The 18,551-nt window shown below is 35.9% G+C and overlaps 1 protein-coding gene across 2 annotated transcripts in view; it reads right to left on the reverse strand.

Annotated features, from left to right (window-relative positions):
- Nucleotides 1-534: 534 nt before the first annotated feature.
- LOC132716144 (mitochondrial ribonuclease P catalytic subunit-like) overlaps nucleotides 535-18,551 on the reverse strand; it is a 42,205-nt gene continuing 24,188 nt past the window's right edge. For both annotated transcript variants that reach the window (XM_060699340.1, XM_060699341.1), the window contains exons 5-7: nucleotides 16,074-16,192; nucleotides 4,840-5,017; nucleotides 535-2,925 (exon numbers count right to left, since the gene is read on the reverse strand). In XM_060699340.1, coding sequence (XP_060555323.1) covers nucleotides 2,689-2,925; nucleotides 4,840-5,017; nucleotides 16,074-16,192 — 534 coding nt within the window. In that variant the 3' untranslated portion in view covers nucleotides 535-2,688. The remainder of the gene's footprint in view (nucleotides 2,926-4,839; nucleotides 5,018-16,073; nucleotides 16,193-18,551) is intronic.

Raw genomic sequence — 18,551 nt, forward strand, 5'->3', positions numbered from 1 at the left:
TGCACCTATGAAGTTTCATGTTGATATCTCATAGGCTTTTGGAGTTATGCTCTGGACAAAAATCAATTTTGAAAAATAACAAAGGGCAATAACTCAAAAATTATGCAGGGTAGAGTTATCATTCTTGTGCACTGCACTCCTCCTCAATGAGGTCTATCCACCTATGAAGTTTCAAGTTGATAACTCAAATACTTTTAGAGATATGCTCCGGACAAAAATGTCGGACGGAAGGACGGAGACTATTTCTATATCCCCCGCCGCCTTTTCGGCGGGGGATAAAAAGGTAATTGCATGCTATAAACAGTACAATTACAAAGATGATCTTAAATGCTATGTTTGAAAGTGTAAAAGCATTATCTAGGACATACTTACCATAGTGATCTCAAATTCATAAACTGATGTCAGTCTTGACATGGACATTATTTTAACAACTTTACCCTTTCTCAGAATAAATTAACAATTATAGCGGCCATATGTTTATGAGCTTCTCTGAAATTTCTCTCTAGTTTCAAACAAAAGCAGATCAAGATAAGCTATCTTTTTACATGTTTATTTGTACAGTCAATTGTATTACTTCCCTTTATTTGATATTCATTAATGCTATGTTACATATGCATGTATGATCATGCCTCTCTGAGTACCTGGACATCTCAACTTGATCTATGGTCTTAACAACATGTATTAACTAGTCATAATAAATAGCAGTATACTTTGAATTTTGTTATCATCCATACAACGTAACAACATGTTGAATTTTATTTCCAATTTTTCCAATTTTTGTTTCATAATCAGGTATTTAGTATTTAACAGATAATATTTTATCTGCCTTATAGTATGTTCACCTGTATGCAAGGTGTGAATATCTTATTATACAAACAAATACATATACTTGCTCATTTTAACAGTTAATGTGATTTATATTTTCAAGCACATTCAATGCATAATAACACGGTATTCTTGTAACAAGAAATATCGCCCTTTATAGCCCTTGACTCACATTGGTAACTCTGTTATAGAAACTTGCCATAAATGGGTACATGGAAGTGTTCCGTTATGGAAAAAATAAAAGTAGTGACCTACTAAGTATAACCAATCAATATACGATATATAAAGAGCTTGACCTTTGAACTAGTGACACAATTATGACTAATAAATATGTTAAATATGAAGACTTTGTGATAAAAAATTTTTTTCAAGATAATAAGTGGAAATCATATTTACACTTAAGGCCCCTGTGTCCTTGACCTATGAACTAGTGATCTCAATCAATATGGGTCATCTACTATATAGGCTATTCAATATGTGAAATATGAAGACTTTGTGATAATTGTTTTTATGATGACAAGCAGAAACCATTATGACATTTAACTTGGCACCTGTGACCTAGACCTTTAACCTAGTTACCCTAAAATAAAAACAGGTCATCTAATAGTTATGACCAATCAATATGTGAAATATGAAGACTCTATGATAAATTGTTTTCAAGATAATAAGCAGAAACCATTCTGATATTTAAGGCACCTGTGACCTTGACCTTTTGAACTAGTGACCCCAAAATCAATAGGGGTCATCTAATAGCTATGACCAATCAATATGTGAAATATGAAGACTTTCTGCTAGATTGTTTTCAAGATAATAAGTGGAAACAATTCTGACAATAAAGACCCTGGTGACCTTGACCTTTGAACTAGTGACCCCAAAATCAATAGGGGTCATCTACGAGCTATGACCAATCACTATGTGAAATATGAAAACTTTTTGATGACCAGTTTTCAAGATAATTAGCGGAAACCATTTTGACATTTAAGGCCCCTGTGACCTTGACCTTCAACCTAGTAACCCAAGAATCAATAGGGGACATCTACTAGTTATGATCAATCACTATTTGAAATATATAGACTTTGTGATGACTAGTTTTCATGGTAATCAGCAGAAACCATTTTGAAATTACAGGCCCCTGTGACCTTGACCTTTAATCTAGTGACCCCAAAATCAATAGGGGTCCTCTTGTAGTTAAGACCAATCACTGTGTGAAATATTAAGACTTTGTGAAGAATAGTTTTCAAGATAATCAGTAGAAACCATTTTGACATTTAAGGCCCCTGTGACCTTGACCTAGTAACCCTAAAATCAATAGGGGTCATCTACTAGCTATGACCAATCAGTATGTGAAATATGAAGACTTTGTGATAAATAGTTTTTAAGATAATCAGAGGAAACCATGTGGTCTACACACAGACAGACTGCCATCATAAAAGCTCACGTCTTAGCATTTTGTGCACAGGTGAGCTAAAACATAGTACATTTTGGTCTTCTACTCAATAAGGAAAATCATCCTATGAAGTCTGAAGGCTATGGATCAAATTGTCCTCTAGATTGTTTCTTTACTGACAGGAAACAAAGTTTTCTAAAGACTGCTGGATATTTGCAAAACAACATACTTTCTCATGAATGTAGATATAATAAATTAATGAACTAAAGTGTAAAAGTCTATTTTCAGCACTGATGACACTGATTATTCCACCCAAAGTCTAAAGGCTATCTAAACCTATCAGGTTTTGATAAATGATGTTGCGAGGAGAAACTGTAGGGAAGTTTGTTTGAACTAAGGATCTTGGGAAGTTGCAACAATGATTATGAGCCCTGTATTTCTTCTGCATTCCAATTTTTACATATGCAATATTTCCATTACACTTTCATTTTGTTCCATTCATTTGTCACTTGTCTAAATAATACCAGCTCTGATGAAGGCACATAGCTTGTTTTTTTACTTAAACATAAGAACTTCTTGGATTGCATTTGCACAAAATGTTTTGACCGATTTTGCAAATACTTGTATATTATCATCTGTTCATCATTTTCTCGACATGGTACATGCCAGCCCATTTTTGTTTCAGTTGTGGTAAATTTGTATCTTTCTGGGAACTGAAAACATAAACAAGAAGGTGTTTGTCAAACAAAAATGCCACAGGTAAAGATTTTTGTCAGTAACAATTTTTCAAAAGAGGTTTACCAATTCACTCAGTTATACACAAAAAAATGCCAAAAATATGTATTGTGCACAGTTTTATATCTTGACAGAGTCATGTTGTTTTGTAATTGTGAAACAAGGGTGCCATAGTCACAAAATACGCCCGTTTACGAAAGCTTTAGATGGAGATGGGGGCATTATGGATAAGTGTTATCTAGCAAGCAAGTTTCTATTCTTGGCACTGTGTTGTTAAATGAACCTTAAAACAAATCAGTAGGGAAGATATGCACAGGATGTGTGACCTTGACCTTGGTCTCAGGGACCTGAATTTTATGCACGGCACTCAGCCTCACAATGATGAACATTTGTGCCAAATTATATCGAAATCCCTCTATGCATGTAGAAGTTTTGCTCCAGACAAGCGTTTTTCTATGAGCCCTAACTGTGACCTTCACCTTTGACCTAGAGACTTGGTTCATGTGCAGGGCACTACGTCTCATGGTGGTGAACAATTCGATGCATGACAAAGTACAGCCCGGACACGATTGTGTGTACCTATTAATTCTAATTTTGATAATGTGAAACTTCAAAATGTTAGTGTGACCTTGACCTTTGAGGTAGGGACGTAAGTCTTGAATCAGACACATTTTCTTGATGTGGTAGACATTTATGCCAAGTTATTCTAAAATCTTTCGATGCATGACAAAGTTACAGCCCGGACACGATTGCATGTGCCTATTAATTCTAATTGTGATAATGTGAAACTTCAAAATGTTAGTGTGACCTTGACCTTTGAGGCAGGGACATGGTTCTTAAACGTGACACATCGTCTTGATGTAGTAGACATTTATACCAACTTATTTCAAATTCCTTCAATGTATGACAAAGTTACAGTCCGGACACGAATGAAGTGGAAACGCACAGACGGCGTTCTCACAGGACAGTAATTATGTGGCTACTCTATTGTTCTTTCCATTGTTCTTTTTAGCCGCACAAAAGAAAATAGCCACTTTTTTTTTTTTTTTTTTTTTTACGTCACATCGACACAGTATTGGTCATATCGCGACGTTCCAGCTTTACTGGTGGAGGAAGACTTCAGGTGCCCTTCCGTGCATAATATATATATTATTTCAGGCACGAACGGGTATCCGAGTAGAACCACCGGCGTTCCGTAAGCTAGCTGGATAGCTTCCTCACATGAAATAATCCAAAGTCCCTGTAGGGATTCGAACCCACAGCGGTGAGTCGCAAGTGGTTTGAAGTCAACAACCTTAACCACTCGGCCACAGACGCCCAAATAGTGACCTTGACCTTTGACCTTGTGATCCCAAAATCAATCAGGGTCTTCTACTCAACATGGACAATCATCCTATGAAGTTTGAATATTGTGGGCTAAATGGAACTTAAGTTATGCTCCAGAAACCAAATTGCTAACGGACGGACGCCAGGGGGTATAACATATGCCTGAAGTTCTTTTGGACATATAAAAAGCAAAAAATCAGCAAATTCAAGCAAAATTTATACATCTGACCATTAAAATTCAAGGTCATACATGAATGAAGGTCAAGTAAAATCTGGTCTACTTGAAGGTCTTCTTGTGTGGGTTGTTGTGGCCTAGTATGAAGACAATACACCGAAACCTTATGATCAAGTTTGTGGATGGACATTGGAACGCCACCACGACTGTAACAATATCTCTATTTTTTTCTTCGTAAAAAAAAAGTCGAGCTACAAATTATGACCAACTTTAAAGTTTTCAGATGGCAATGGCTTTGGCAATGGCAATAACAAAATCAAGGACAGCTTGACTGTAGCTATTGAAGCTCTTCTTTTCTTCGAAAACCGAGATATAAAAAAGGTGAACATACATAAAATTTATCAGGGGGTTTAAAAAATATTCTTCGTTGTTTTCTCCATGATTCAAAGAATGGCCTCAGCTCTTTATCTATAAGCGAAATATGATCCCCAAAGTCATCATTCGTCAGTACATAACATTCTGGTCCCGACATGAAAGCTGCAAGCATTATGTAAATGTCATCACTTGACCTGTAAAAGTGAAAAAAATTTGCCTAAATTATTAATAAAGATTGAATCTGTACATAAGACAAGAGCAATCAGTAATCACATGTGTCGCCTCATGATGGCCAATTTCATGTTGGGACAAATTTTGTGACAGACGGACAGACAGACAGACAGTGCACAACTAGACTTGGTATTGATCATTCCTGTAAAGTTTGATAAAATTGCACCAGGAGTTTATGAGGAGTAATCCGGACAAGCTTTTGCGTATCTGGCAACACACAGAAAAAAACACCTTTTTATCAAAGGGCCATAACTCTGCCAAAAATCATTCACCCGTAAAACCCGTGCAATATGCGCAAGGACTTGAGCTACAGATCAATCCTGTAAAGTTTCATTGAAATTGCATAAGTGGTATAAGAGAAGTAGTCATGACAAACTTTAAAAATAAAAATTATTAAAGGGCCATTACTCTGACAAAAATCATTGAACCGGAAAATGCTGACAATATGCACAACTAAACTTGGTACTGATCATTCCTGTAAAGTTTGGATGAAATTGCACAAGTAGTTTATGAGGAGTAGTCCGGACAAGCTTTTGTGTATCTGGCAACACACAGAAAAAAACACCTTTTTATCAAAGGGCCATAACTCGGCCAAAAATTATTCAACCGGAAAACCTGTGCAATATGCGCAAGGACTTGAGCTACAGATCAATCCTGTAAAGTTTCATTGAAATTGCATTAGTGGTATAAGAGAAGTAGTCCGGACAAACTTTAAAATTAAAAATTATTAAAGGGCAATAACTCTGACAAAAATCATTGAACCGGAAAATGCTGACAATATGCACAACTAGACTTGGTACTGATCATTCCTGTAAAGTTTGGATGAAATTGCAACAGTAGTTTATGAGGAGTAGTCCAGACAAGCTTTTGTGTATCTGGCAACACACAGAAAACAAGAACTGTTGGAGGACAGTATTGGCTCGACTATTCAAAATGTTGTCACAAGGGTGATTTATTGAGTATAATAATGTTAGTTACCTATGAATACATAAAATTGACTGAAAAGGTACACAGGCTTGTTATAAAGATGTTTTATCAAGTAAATCACTGCTTTATTATTATGAATGCATAAAAATGTCCCCAAAAAGGCACAAACTCTTCAGTAGTTATGGAGATAACAGCTTACAAGCAAAATTTTACTATGAATTTTTAAGTTGAAAAAGGGGAGAAAAATCAGCCTAAATGCAAGATAGAATTATGGATCTTGGTCAGTGACCTACAATTATGATTCTAAATGCATATGTGAAGTTTTAAATAAATATCTTTAATAGTTGTTGAGATATGTAATACTTGCATGTAAACATTAACCAATAGACTAAGTAGAAAAGGGGAGATGAATCAGCCTAAATGCGAGTAGAGTTATAGAACTTGGTCAGTGACATACAATTATGACTCTCCAATTATGACCCTAAGCACATGTGTAAAGTTTCAAGTAAATATCTTTGAAGAACTTTAACCTTTAACCAAAATTTCTTAGAGTTTCAAAGGGGCAAATAATTCTGCAAATATTGCAGTCAGAGTTATGCAATTTTGCAAACTGATGTACATTGTTACTATAAAAAAGTATTGTAAATTTCAATTGAATATCTCAAGCAATAATTGAGATATTTGACTTTACAAAAAAAAGCATTAACCAAATTTCTAAGTTATAAAGGGGCATAATTCTGTAAATATTATAGGCAAAGTTATTCAACTTGTCAATATGATGAGCATTGTTACTATCAATAGGTATTGTAAGTTTCAATTGAATATCTCAAGAAATAATTGAGATATTTGAATCTACAAAATCTTTAACCAAAATTTCTAAGTTGAAAAGGGGCATAATTCTGTAAATATTGTAGGCAGAGTTATCCAACTTGTCAATCTGATGTATATTGTTACTATAAATAAGTATTGTAAGTTTCAATTGAATATCTCAAGCAATAATTGAGATATTTAAATTTACAAAAAACTTTAACCAAAATTTCTAAGTTAAAAAGGGGCATAATTCTGTCAATATTGTAGGCAGAGTTATCCAACTTGTCAATCTGATGTATATTGTTACTATAAATAAGTATTATAAGTTTCAATTGAATATCTCAAGCAATAATTGAGATATTTGAATTTACAAAAAACTTTAACCAACGCAGACGCCGACGCGGACGCGGACGCCGGGGCCACTACAATAGCTCTCATATTCTTCGAATAGTCGAGCTAAAAACACCTTTTTATCAAAGGGCCATAACTCGGCCAAAAATCATTCAACTGAAAACCCGTGCAATATGCGCAAGGACTTGAGCAACAGATCAATCCTGTAAAGTTTCATTGAAATTGCATAAGTGGTATAAGAGAAGTAGTCCGGACAAACTTTAAAAATAAAAATTATTAAAGGGCCATAACTCTGACAAAAATCATTGAACCGGAAAATGCTGACAATATACACAACTAGACTTGGTACTGATCATTCCTGTAAAGTTTGGATGAAATTGCACCAGTAGTTTATTAGGAGGAGCCCGGACAAGATTTGTGACAGACTTGTGACACCTCATAAATACCTATGTTAGTTTCACATGTTAAAATTTAAGAACATTTTCTAAGTCAATTTTTGACCTTCAAGTGTGATCTGGACCTTAAACCGACACAAAGGTAACATGGGTTCTGCACATAACCTTGTTGAGGTGAACATTTGAGTAAAATTTGAAGAAAATTCTTCCATCAGTATAGGATTTATATAGGTGACACGACATATTGCCTAATATTTGATTGCATGTAAATAAAATTTTAAGACTTAAAAAGGGGCATAACTTTGTCAAAATGCAATACAGAGTTATGAAACTTGACCTGCATATCTCAATTGTGACACTTCATAAATATTTTAAGTTTCAAGCAAATACCTTTTCTAGTTTCATAAATATTCAAATACATGTTAAAATTGAAGAATATTTTCTAAGTCAATTTTTGACCTTCAATTGTGACCTTGACCTTACACCAGCAAAAGAGTAACATGGGTTCTGCACATTACCTTGTTGAGATGAACATTTTAGCCAAGATTGAAGAAAATCTTTCAATTAGTGTAGGGCTTACAGAGCGGACACAACATACTGTCTAATATTTGATTGTTTGATATTTGACCTTCAATTGTGACCTTGACCTTGAGCTGACACATGGGCAACATGGGTTCTGCACATCCCTTTGTTGAGATGAACATTTGAGCCAAGATTGAAGAAAATCCTTCAATTAGTGTAGGACTTACAGAGCGGACACAACATACTGTCTAATATTTGTTTGATATTTGACCTTCAATTGTGACCTTGACCTTGAGCTGACACATGGGCAACATGGGTTCAGCACATCCCATTGTTGAGGTTAACATTTAAGCCAAGATTGAAGAAAATCTTTCAATTAGTGTTGGACTAACAAAGCAGACACGACATACTGTGTAATATTTGACCTTCAATTAAGACCTTGACCTTGAGCTGACACATGGGCAACATGGGTTCTGCACATCCTCTTGTTGAGGTGAACATTTTAGCCAAGTTTGAAGAAAATCCTTCAATTGGTATAGGATTTATAGAGCGGACACGATAGTGGAGACGGACGGACAGATGCGACAAAGAGAATCCATTATAGCCCCCCCCCCCTACAATTTGTGGTGGGGGTGTAATTAAGAGTTGGTAAATGTTGAATGAATGCCAAATGCATTGTTTTCAAGTAAGTCATAGCCCAGAATGAAAATAAACAAGATGGCTAAGATGGCCCTACATCCCTCATCTGACCCATCAAACTAATCCGAGCAATTACTTAGACAAGCATCCTGACCAAGTTTGATGATAATGTAGTCAGAAATATGACCTCTATAGTGTTTACAAGGTTTTTCCATATTTGCGCAGTGTGACCTAGTTTTTGCCCCAAGGTGACCCATATTTGAACTTGACCTAACAAAACAAACTTGCAATGGTAAGTCAATGGATGCTATGGAAAGTCATTGGGGGCTAAATAAGTCTATGGGTGCTATGGAAAGTCAATGGCTGCTATGTGAGTCACTGGTTGTTGTGGAAGTCAATAGTTGCTATGGAAAATCAGTGGTTGCTACAAAAAGTCACTTGTTGCTATGGAAGTCACTGATTGCTTTGGAAAATTAGTAGTTGCTAGAAAGTCAATGCTTACAGTGGTAAGTCACTGGATGCTATGGAAAGTCATTAGGGGCTAAAGAAGTTTATGGTTGCTATAGAAAGTCAATGGTTGCTATGAAATGTCAATGGATGCTATGGAACATCAGTTGTTACTACAGAAAGTCACCTTTTGCTATGGAAGTCACTGATTGCTTTGGAAAGTTAGTCATTACTATGGTAGTCAATGGTTGCTATGGAAAGACAAGGGTTGCAGTGGCAAGTCACTGGATGCTATGGGATGTCACTGGCTGCTATGGAAGTCTATGGTTGCTATGGAAACTCACTCGATGCTGTGGAAATCAATGGTTGCTATGGAAAGTCACTTTTTGCTACAGAAAGTCATTTGTTGCTGTGGAAGTCATTGATTGCTATGGATAGTTAGTGGTTGCTATTGAAGTCAATGTTTGCTACGGTATTCAATGGTTGCAATATTGGTCACTGGCTGCTATGGAATGTCAATGGTTGCCATGGAAATGCACTTGTTGTTATGAAAGTCACTTGTTGCTTAATAGGTTTACGATTGCTATGGAAAATCAATGGTTGCCATGTAAGTCAATGGTTGCTATGCAAGTCACTGGTTGCTATTTGAAGTCACTGGTTGCTATGGAAGTCAATGGTTGCTATGAAAGTCAATGGTTGCTATGGAAAATCACTGGTTGGTCAGGAAGTCAGTGGTTGCTATGGGAAAATAATGTTTGAAAGTGAAAATGAATAGTTGCTAAGGGAGTCAATGGTTACAATGGAAAGTCACTGATTGCTATGAGAAATCACTAGTTGGTAAGGATTTATTAGATGTTTCATGCAAACACCAAGGATTTAAAGAAGTTAAAGTCTTTACTATCTACCTAAAAGCAAAATTAATGTTTCTCCAGGGGGTGGTCAATTTTGAGTAATTTTTATTCAAGTCCACCAGATTATGTTTCATGATAAGTATCTAAGATATAGCTCTTGCTGTTTTTAAGAAAAAGATTTTTGAATTTTTTACATTATAAGGAAAAGCCATGACCCCCTTGGGCAAAGCCAATTTTGAATCATGGCCTAATATTTGAAACAACTTGGTAGAAACCTTTAGAAAATGTTTTATGTAAAATAACTGATCTTTAGCTTCTGCAGTTTTTGAGAAAATGAATTTTTTTAAGTTTTTACTAAGTACATATAAGAAAAATCTTTTTTAGTAACGTGTGACACAAGTTGAAAATTGCAAATTTTTACTAAGTCCAGGGCAACTAGAAATGTGTCCATAGGACACCGATGCCCCCAAACACCACTGTTCTGTCAATCTTATGACTCTAGGTCAAATATTTTTTGGACTACATGTGCCACAAGTTGAAAACTAAAAATCAACAAAGGGCCATAATTCTGTTAAATTTGGTCGCAGCAAAAATTCCTTCCTTTACTACCATCTACACATTAAGGTTGTTAATCTCTGGAAGTTTAAGCAAAATCTGCTATCCGGTTTAAGAGGAGTTGCGTTCACAAAATTTCTACATAGTATATAATAAACAAGAGCTGTCCGTAAGACAGCGCGCTCGACTTTTTTATTGCTTGCCAATAAAAAAAGTTTTTGCAGTAAAAGGCAATACAAGAATCTCTGTATTTTTAAAGTGAACTAGTTGTTTGATACCCTTGAATATTACAGCAATGTTTATATGACATAATTTATGGTAAAGTGAACAAGTGGATAGGAATGAATTTTTTTAGATTTTTTAAGTTTTTTAGTGCTTGCCTATAATACAAAACATTGACAGTTAAGGGCCATAATTCAAATAAAATCTTTGACAGAATTACCCTCTCCTGGACATGTTTGGGAATCATGATTGTAAACAAGTATTCCAACTTTCAAATTAATATCTCAAACAGTTCAGTCAAAAAGTGGACTGGTACTAAAAACTTAACCAAGATTCTAAGTCGATAAAAGGCCTTAATTTTTAAAACAAATCCTTGACAGAGTTACCTTCTCTTGCGTACAGATGGGGGTAATGATGTGAAATAGCATTAAAAGTTTCAAAGCAATATCTCAAAGGGTTAAGGCAATAAGTGGATTTTACCCATATTCAATGTATTTTCTAAGTCAAAAAGGGGCATAATTCTGTCAAAAACCTTGACAGAGTTATGTCCTCTTGTCTGTTGATGAAGGTCGTGATGGTAAACAAGTATGGTCAGTTTCAAAGCAATACCTCCAATGGTTTTGAAATAAAGTGAGGTGGTACAAAAAACTTAACCAAGCTCAATACACTTTCTAAGTCAAAAAAGGGCCATAATTCTGTCAAAAACCTTGACAGAGTTATGTACTCTTGTCTGTAGATGGAGGTTATGATGGTGAACAAGTATGGTAAGTTTCAAAGCCATACTTGTAATACTTCTGAAATAAAGTGGGGTGGTACGAAAAACTTAACCAAGGTGTGACGCCGACGCCGACGCCGACGCCGGGGCGAGTAGGATAGCTCCCCTTTTCATAGAAAAGTCGAGCTAAAAATTCAACAAAGGGCCATAATTCTGTTAAATTTGGTTGAAGCAAAAATTCCTTCCTTTACTAACATCTACACCTTAAGGTTGTTCATCCCTGGAAGTTTAAGCAAAATCTGCCATCTGGTTTAAGAGGAGTTGCATTCACAAAATTTCTATATAGTATATAGTGAAAAAATCAACAAAGGGCCATAATTCTGTTAAATTTGGTCGCAGCAAAAATTCCTTCCTTTACTACCATCTACACATTAAGGTTGTTCATCCGTGTAAGTTTAAGCAAAATCTGCCATCCGGTTTAAGAGGAGTTGCGTTCACAAGATTTCGGGACGTACTGACGGACGGACGGACAAGTGCAACGCTATATGCTCCCACTTTGTGGGGGCATAATAACTCTAAAAATAATAAAAATATCCACACGAAAATACCCAGGTGCACAATTACACATGCTGAGCAACATTCCTGTAAGGTTTCATGCCTCTAGGTCAATTACTTTTTGAGCTATGTGCGACACAAAAAGAGAACGGACGTCCGTGGGGGGGGGGGGGGGGGGGATTAGGACGGACAAGGGTAAATCTAAATGCCCCCCCACCCCCTATAGTGTGGCACAAAAAATGTTTACCCATTCACTCAGTTAAGAAAATTGCCAAAAAAATGTAAACACAGATATATAACTTGACAGACATGGCATTTTATAATTGTGAAAAATATAAGTTGGCAAGTCATTGCTATAACTTGTGATGAAGTATATAAACAAGAACGTGTTTGATAAACACAAATGCCCCCGGCTCAGATTCTTGTCAGTAGCAATATTTCAAAAAATGTTTACCCATTCACTCAGTTATGGACAGAAAAATTGCCAAAAAATTGTAAACACAAGTTATATAGCTTGACAAAGTCATGGCATTTTGTAATTGTGAAAAATATAAGTTGCCAAGTCATTGCTCTGACTTGTGAAGTTGAAAAATATTCAACTTCATGCAAGTTATCATCCTACCAAATATGAAATACATCTGTCATTAAATAAAGGCTGTATGGGCAAAAGTGTAAAAATCTATTTTTAGCACTGGTGACCTTAAGCAAACTGACCCCTAACTCTATCCAAAAGAAGAATACCATGTAAGTTACCTTCCTACCAAATATGAAATACATCTGTCAATAAATAAAGGCTGTATGGGCAAAAGTGTAAATCTATTTTTAGCACTGGTGACCTTAACCAAACTGACCCCTAACTCTATCCAAAAGAAGAATACAATGTAAGTTATCTTCCTACCAAATATGAAAAACATCTGTCAATAAATAAAGGCTGTATGGGCAAAAGTGTAAAACTCTATTTTTAGCACTGGTGACCATAACCAAACTGACCCCTTACTCCATCCAAAGGAAGAATACCATGCAAGTTATCTTCCTACCAAATATGAAATACATCTGTCAATAAATAAAAGCTGTATGGGCAAAAGTGTAAAAAATCTATTTTTAGCACTGATGACCTTGACCCACTGATCCCTACCCCAATCAAAAGGATGAATACCATGCAAGTTATCTTCCTACCAAATAAATTATATCTGTCACTTAATAAAGACTGTATGAGCAAATGTGTAAAAATCTATTTTTAGCACTGGTGACCTTGACCCAACTGACCACTAACTCTATCAAAGTTTATGTTTTTATCAATTATAAATAACATCTGTCTATAGAATAAGGTCATTGCACAGTAAAAATCTATTTTTAACATTGGTGACCTTGACATTGGTAACATTGACCTTGACCCAAATGACCCCTTACTACACCCAAAGAAGGAGGACCTCCCTTGGCATGTTTGTATTAAACTAAGACATCAACTGAAATATAAAGGCTGTATGAGCAAATTTGTTTAAATTTATTTTTTAAACCAGTGACCTTGACCCTAAAGACCGCTTACTCCACAAAAAATTAGAGGACCATCAAAGGTAACCACCTACTTAATATGAAAGATATCATTAAAGAAATTAAGCAATTAGGAGAAATTTAAGATAAATCCAACTTGCTGAAATAGGTTAATCCGACAAGGCCCTATTTTCAAAGTGAAATAAGATTGCATTTGAGAAAAATGCTATGCCACCGCATGGTTCAAATTTCATAGCTGTACATCAAAGGACAAGAAAGTAGGTCACATCATCAAAATCTAGGTCAAAGTTCAATTTTACAACTAAAACTGTGCACATGGTCAAAATGTCATTGCTGTACATCAAAGGACAAGAAAGTAGGTCACTGTCCCCTTGGGCAAGGCATAATTTTGACCCAAGGGTTTAATAACAATCTTGATACAGGTCCACCAAACAACATTTCAAGTCAAATATCTAAGCTATAGCTTTCTCCCATTCAGAAAACATTTGTTTTATTTTCTGTTTTTACTACGTGTACATAATGAGAATCACTGCCCCTGGGCAGGGCCAATTTTTGACATTTGAACAACTTTGGTAGAGGACCTATAGATGATATTATATATCAAACATCAAAGCTCTATGCCTTGAACCTTCAGACAATTTTTTTCTCTCTCACTATATGTACATAATGAAAATCAATGACCCCCGGGGCAGAACCAATTTTGACCCCAGGGCTATAATTTGAACAATCTTGCTAGAGGTTCACTACATAATGTTTCATGCAAAAATATCTTAACTCTATCCTTTGTCAATTTAGAGAAGATGATTTTTTTAAGTTTTAACTATATACATATAAGATAAACCTATGGCTCCCAGGGGCGGGGCTAATTTTGACACAAGGGGCAAAATTTGAACATCTTTGGTAGAGTACCTTTAGATGATATTATTTAACAAATATTAAAGCTCTAAGCCTTGTACCTTCAGACAATAAGATTTTTTTATTTTTTACTATATGTATATATATTGAAATCAATGACCCCCAGGGCGGGGGTAATTTTGACCCCAGGGCTATAATTTGAACAATCTTGCTAGAGGTTTACAACACAATGTTTCATGCAGAATATCTAACCTCTAGCATTTGTCAATTGCTAGAAGAATTTTTTTTAAAGTTTTTACTATATACATATAAGGAAAACCAATGACCCCTGGGACGGGGTTGATTATGACCCCAGGGCTATAATTTGAACAATTTGGGTTGAGGTCTACCAGACAATGCCTTATGCAAAATATCTAAGCTCTAGGCCTTTTGGGTCTTTACAAGAAGGGTGTTTTTAGTTTTTACTATATGTACATATAGCGAAAATCAATGACCCCGGGGCGGGGCAGATTTTGACCCAAGGGCTATAATTTGAACAATCTTGGTAAGGTCTACCAGATGATGCCTTATGCAAAATATCTAAGCTCTAGGCCTTTTGGTTTTTTACAAGAAGGTATTTTAAGTTTTTACTATATGTAACATAGTGAAAATCAATGACCCCCGGGCGGGGCCAATTTTGACCCAAGGGCTATAATTTGAACAATCTGTTAGAGGTCTACCAGACAATGCTTATGCAAAATATCTAAGCTCTAGGCCTTTTGGGTCTTTACAAGAAGATTTTTTAAATTTATTCTTATAATTCCTTTTGGTTGCCATGGCAACCAGATTTCTGCATGGAATGAAATTCTTTGAAAACTTTGGAAGCCCTTCACCCAAGAACAATCCTGCCAAGTTTGGTTGAAATTGGACAAGTGGTTTATCACAAGAAGATTTTTTAAGTTCACTATATAATCTATATAACACACACACACACAAACAAACAAACAAACACACACACACACACACAGGTGAATCGCTATATGCCACCGCATCGCAGATGCTGCGGTGGCATAAAAAGGGAAATAACTGGGAAATATGGATGACACAGTTATATAACTTGGCAATATCATGTACTTTGTATTGATAAGTAAGTGTGGAAATTATAAAGCCATTAGTATAGATAGAACTTAAGATATTTCCAATTTGCCGTTTTAGGTTAACCATTATTCATTTTCTAAGTGCTGAAAAGGGCAATAACTTGGTAACTATGAAATATGCCCGGGGGCATAAAAATATTCAACTTTATCAAATACTAGTATGTATATGCTTATTATGAGAAAACATTTGATGCCATTAACAGCACCTGACAGACGCAGAGTGATCCCAAACGCTTTGTGCTCAGGTCACCTAAGCATCCTCTTATAACAAAAGTGCCATTAGTGGGCCATTTTTTTTTATCACATCTTTCAATAATTGAACAACCACGGCCCTATAATCTTTTGTCACAAATTGAAGTCAATTTTCCTCATCTGTCTTGTATACTCATGTTAGATTATAAATTAATTAAAAGCATGAACAGTTAGACAGACAAGGTATTCTCACCTATAGGGGCATAAATTACATATCATGTTACAGCAGGCAATGCTTATTTAGTTATTTACTATTTGGCTAAAAGGTTACTTACTTTTTATTCACTCTGAAAATAGGTCCTTCTATTAATTTCATACTGTCATCAAATTCTTTAGTTACAACCAAAACCCGTTTTCCCTTGAAGTAGTAATCAACCAGATCCTTTATTTTCTCCTGAAACAAGAATATCAGTGTGTGTAAACAATGCTTAATGAGGGTCCATCTGCCCTTTCAGGCACTGAGAGTACAGACTCCCAGAATATCAGATAAAATGATGAATACTTCTTATGTCAAAGCTTAAAAACACTGAAAAACTGTAAGGAAAAGTAGATAAACCAATAGTCTGTCTCAAGAGTTCAGCTGATCCAACCGACTTCAAATCTTAGCAAAACATAGATGTACATGAAAGGTATCTGCATACCAAAGCATTCACAAATCTCATCTGTTCACCTGTATTTTACCAGTAGTACAGTAAGAGTAGAACAAGACATGTACCTAGATAGCATGCTCACTTTTCTCAGTATTTGATAGATAAAATAAAAGCAAAATAGAAAAGGGGACATATTTCTGCTAAAAATGCTCATTTGAATTACCTTTCCTTTGAATAGTCAACATATATTGCAAGTCTTGAAGTGAATATTCTGACCATTTTATTAGTGTCACTTGTCAAAATCTTAGTTCAGTTGATTATCAAAAATTTTTTTAAATTTTTAATTTTTGGCTGGGCAAAAAATGGATTTAAATTTTATTAAGCTTTTTACCCCCCCAAAATAAAAAGAAAAGGTGCGAGGGGGAAAAACCCTTGTTCAAAATTTTTATAAAATTCAATTTACATTCAAATCTGTTGGGACAAAATTGGTTTTTCCAAAAGTTTTTTCCAATAACCCAGGCCCTGGGGGAAAATTTTAGAGAAAATTCTTTAAATTCAAAGGGGATTAATTCTAAAAAATAAAATTGATTCCATAGGGTTTGAAAAATTGTTTAATTAAGATGCGCTCGATAATAAGGATTAATAAATTTTAAGTTTAATACCCTTTCAAACCCCAGAACCCCGCCACGTTAAAAGTTAAAAAGGCCCAATACCCTCGTGTTTCCCCTTTTCAGGGGAACAACCGTGGTCATTTAAAAGGGGCTAAAGACAAAACCCCACCTGCCCCCAAAAAATGGGGGGGGGTAGGGGAAGGCCCGGGGCCCTTGCTTTTAAAAATTATGGTATTCCTAAATTTGTTAGTGGCAAATATCAAAAAAAGAAACCTTTCCCCCTTTGACCCCCCTTTTAAATTTTAAAAACTAAAAAAACTGCCAAAATGCAAAACTTGAAAAAACCCCCCCCTTCCCCCCCCCCCCATTCAATGCCCCCCTTTGGGCTTTTTGGGGTTTTATGAAAAAAAATTCGAGAAAAAAAAATATGTTCCCCAAATTTTAAAATGCCCAAAAATTTAAACCCCTCAAAATTTTAACAGGGTCATCTTAAATTGTCTAAATAACCTCAAAAGCCAATTTTAAAGACTGTGGGGTCAAGGGGTTTTTTTAAGGGGATTAAACGGATCCGGCCGTTTTTGTTAAGGCCCCTTCTTGACCCCGGACCTATGATGTAAGGATGACAAAAAACAATAAGGGGTCATTTTTCTTTGTCATAACCCAACCTTTAATTTTCCCCTTTTGAAGACTGGAAAAAGGGTTTTTAAGCCCCCTTGAGCCAACAAAATTTTTGAACTTAAGGGGGCCGGGGTGTGCCCTGAACTTTAACCCAGTGGGCCCCCCCCAATTCCCGGGGTCCCCTATTCAAAACCCAAACTCCATTTTTTACAAATATGAAAAATGTGGTTTAAAAAGGGTTCTTAAGGGAATGGCGGGCAAGGGTTTTTTTTTAAGTTACAGGCACCGGGCCCTTTTTCTTTTACCCGACTTTTTAAAGTTCAAAGGCCCCTGTGACCTTGACCTTTTTGACCCAGTGACCCCCAAAAATCAATAGAGTTCATCTACTAATTATGACTAACCACCATGCCAAATATGAAGACTGTGGGTCAAGAATCTCAAGTTATTGGGCGGACAAGCTTTTTAAAGTCAAGGCCCCTGTGACCTTTGACCCAGTGACCCCAAAATCAATAGAGCTCATCTACTAATTATAACTAACCTCCATGCCAAATATGAAAACTGTGGGCCAAAGCAATCTCAAGTTATTGGGCTGACAAGGAAAAACCGAAGGGGAGACATCCGGTCGTCTGGATGGCCGAAGGGACAAGCTGATTCCAGTATACCCCCCTTACAACTTTGTTGTGCGGGGGTATAATAAGAAAGTTACGGACCGGACACGACATATACCCTCACATAGACAATGTTGACCTTGATTGTGCAAGTGCGAACATGACCCTGGAGGTAGGGGTCTTGTTGTTGCGCTTGACACATCGTCTTATAATAACAAACATTTGTGCCGAGTTATTTCAGATTCCTTTGAAAAATGACAAAGTTATGGACCAGACACGAAAATGTGACGGACGGACAGACATCTGACTGAATAGGGATAAAGGGC

The sequence above is a fragment of the Ruditapes philippinarum genome, unplaced genomic scaffold (assembly GCF_026571515.1).
Source record: "Ruditapes philippinarum isolate M1 unplaced genomic scaffold, ASM2657151v2 ctg128_1_1_1_1, whole genome shotgun sequence".
In the NCBI taxonomy this organism is placed as follows: domain Eukaryota; kingdom Metazoa; phylum Mollusca; class Bivalvia; order Venerida; family Veneridae; genus Ruditapes; species Ruditapes philippinarum.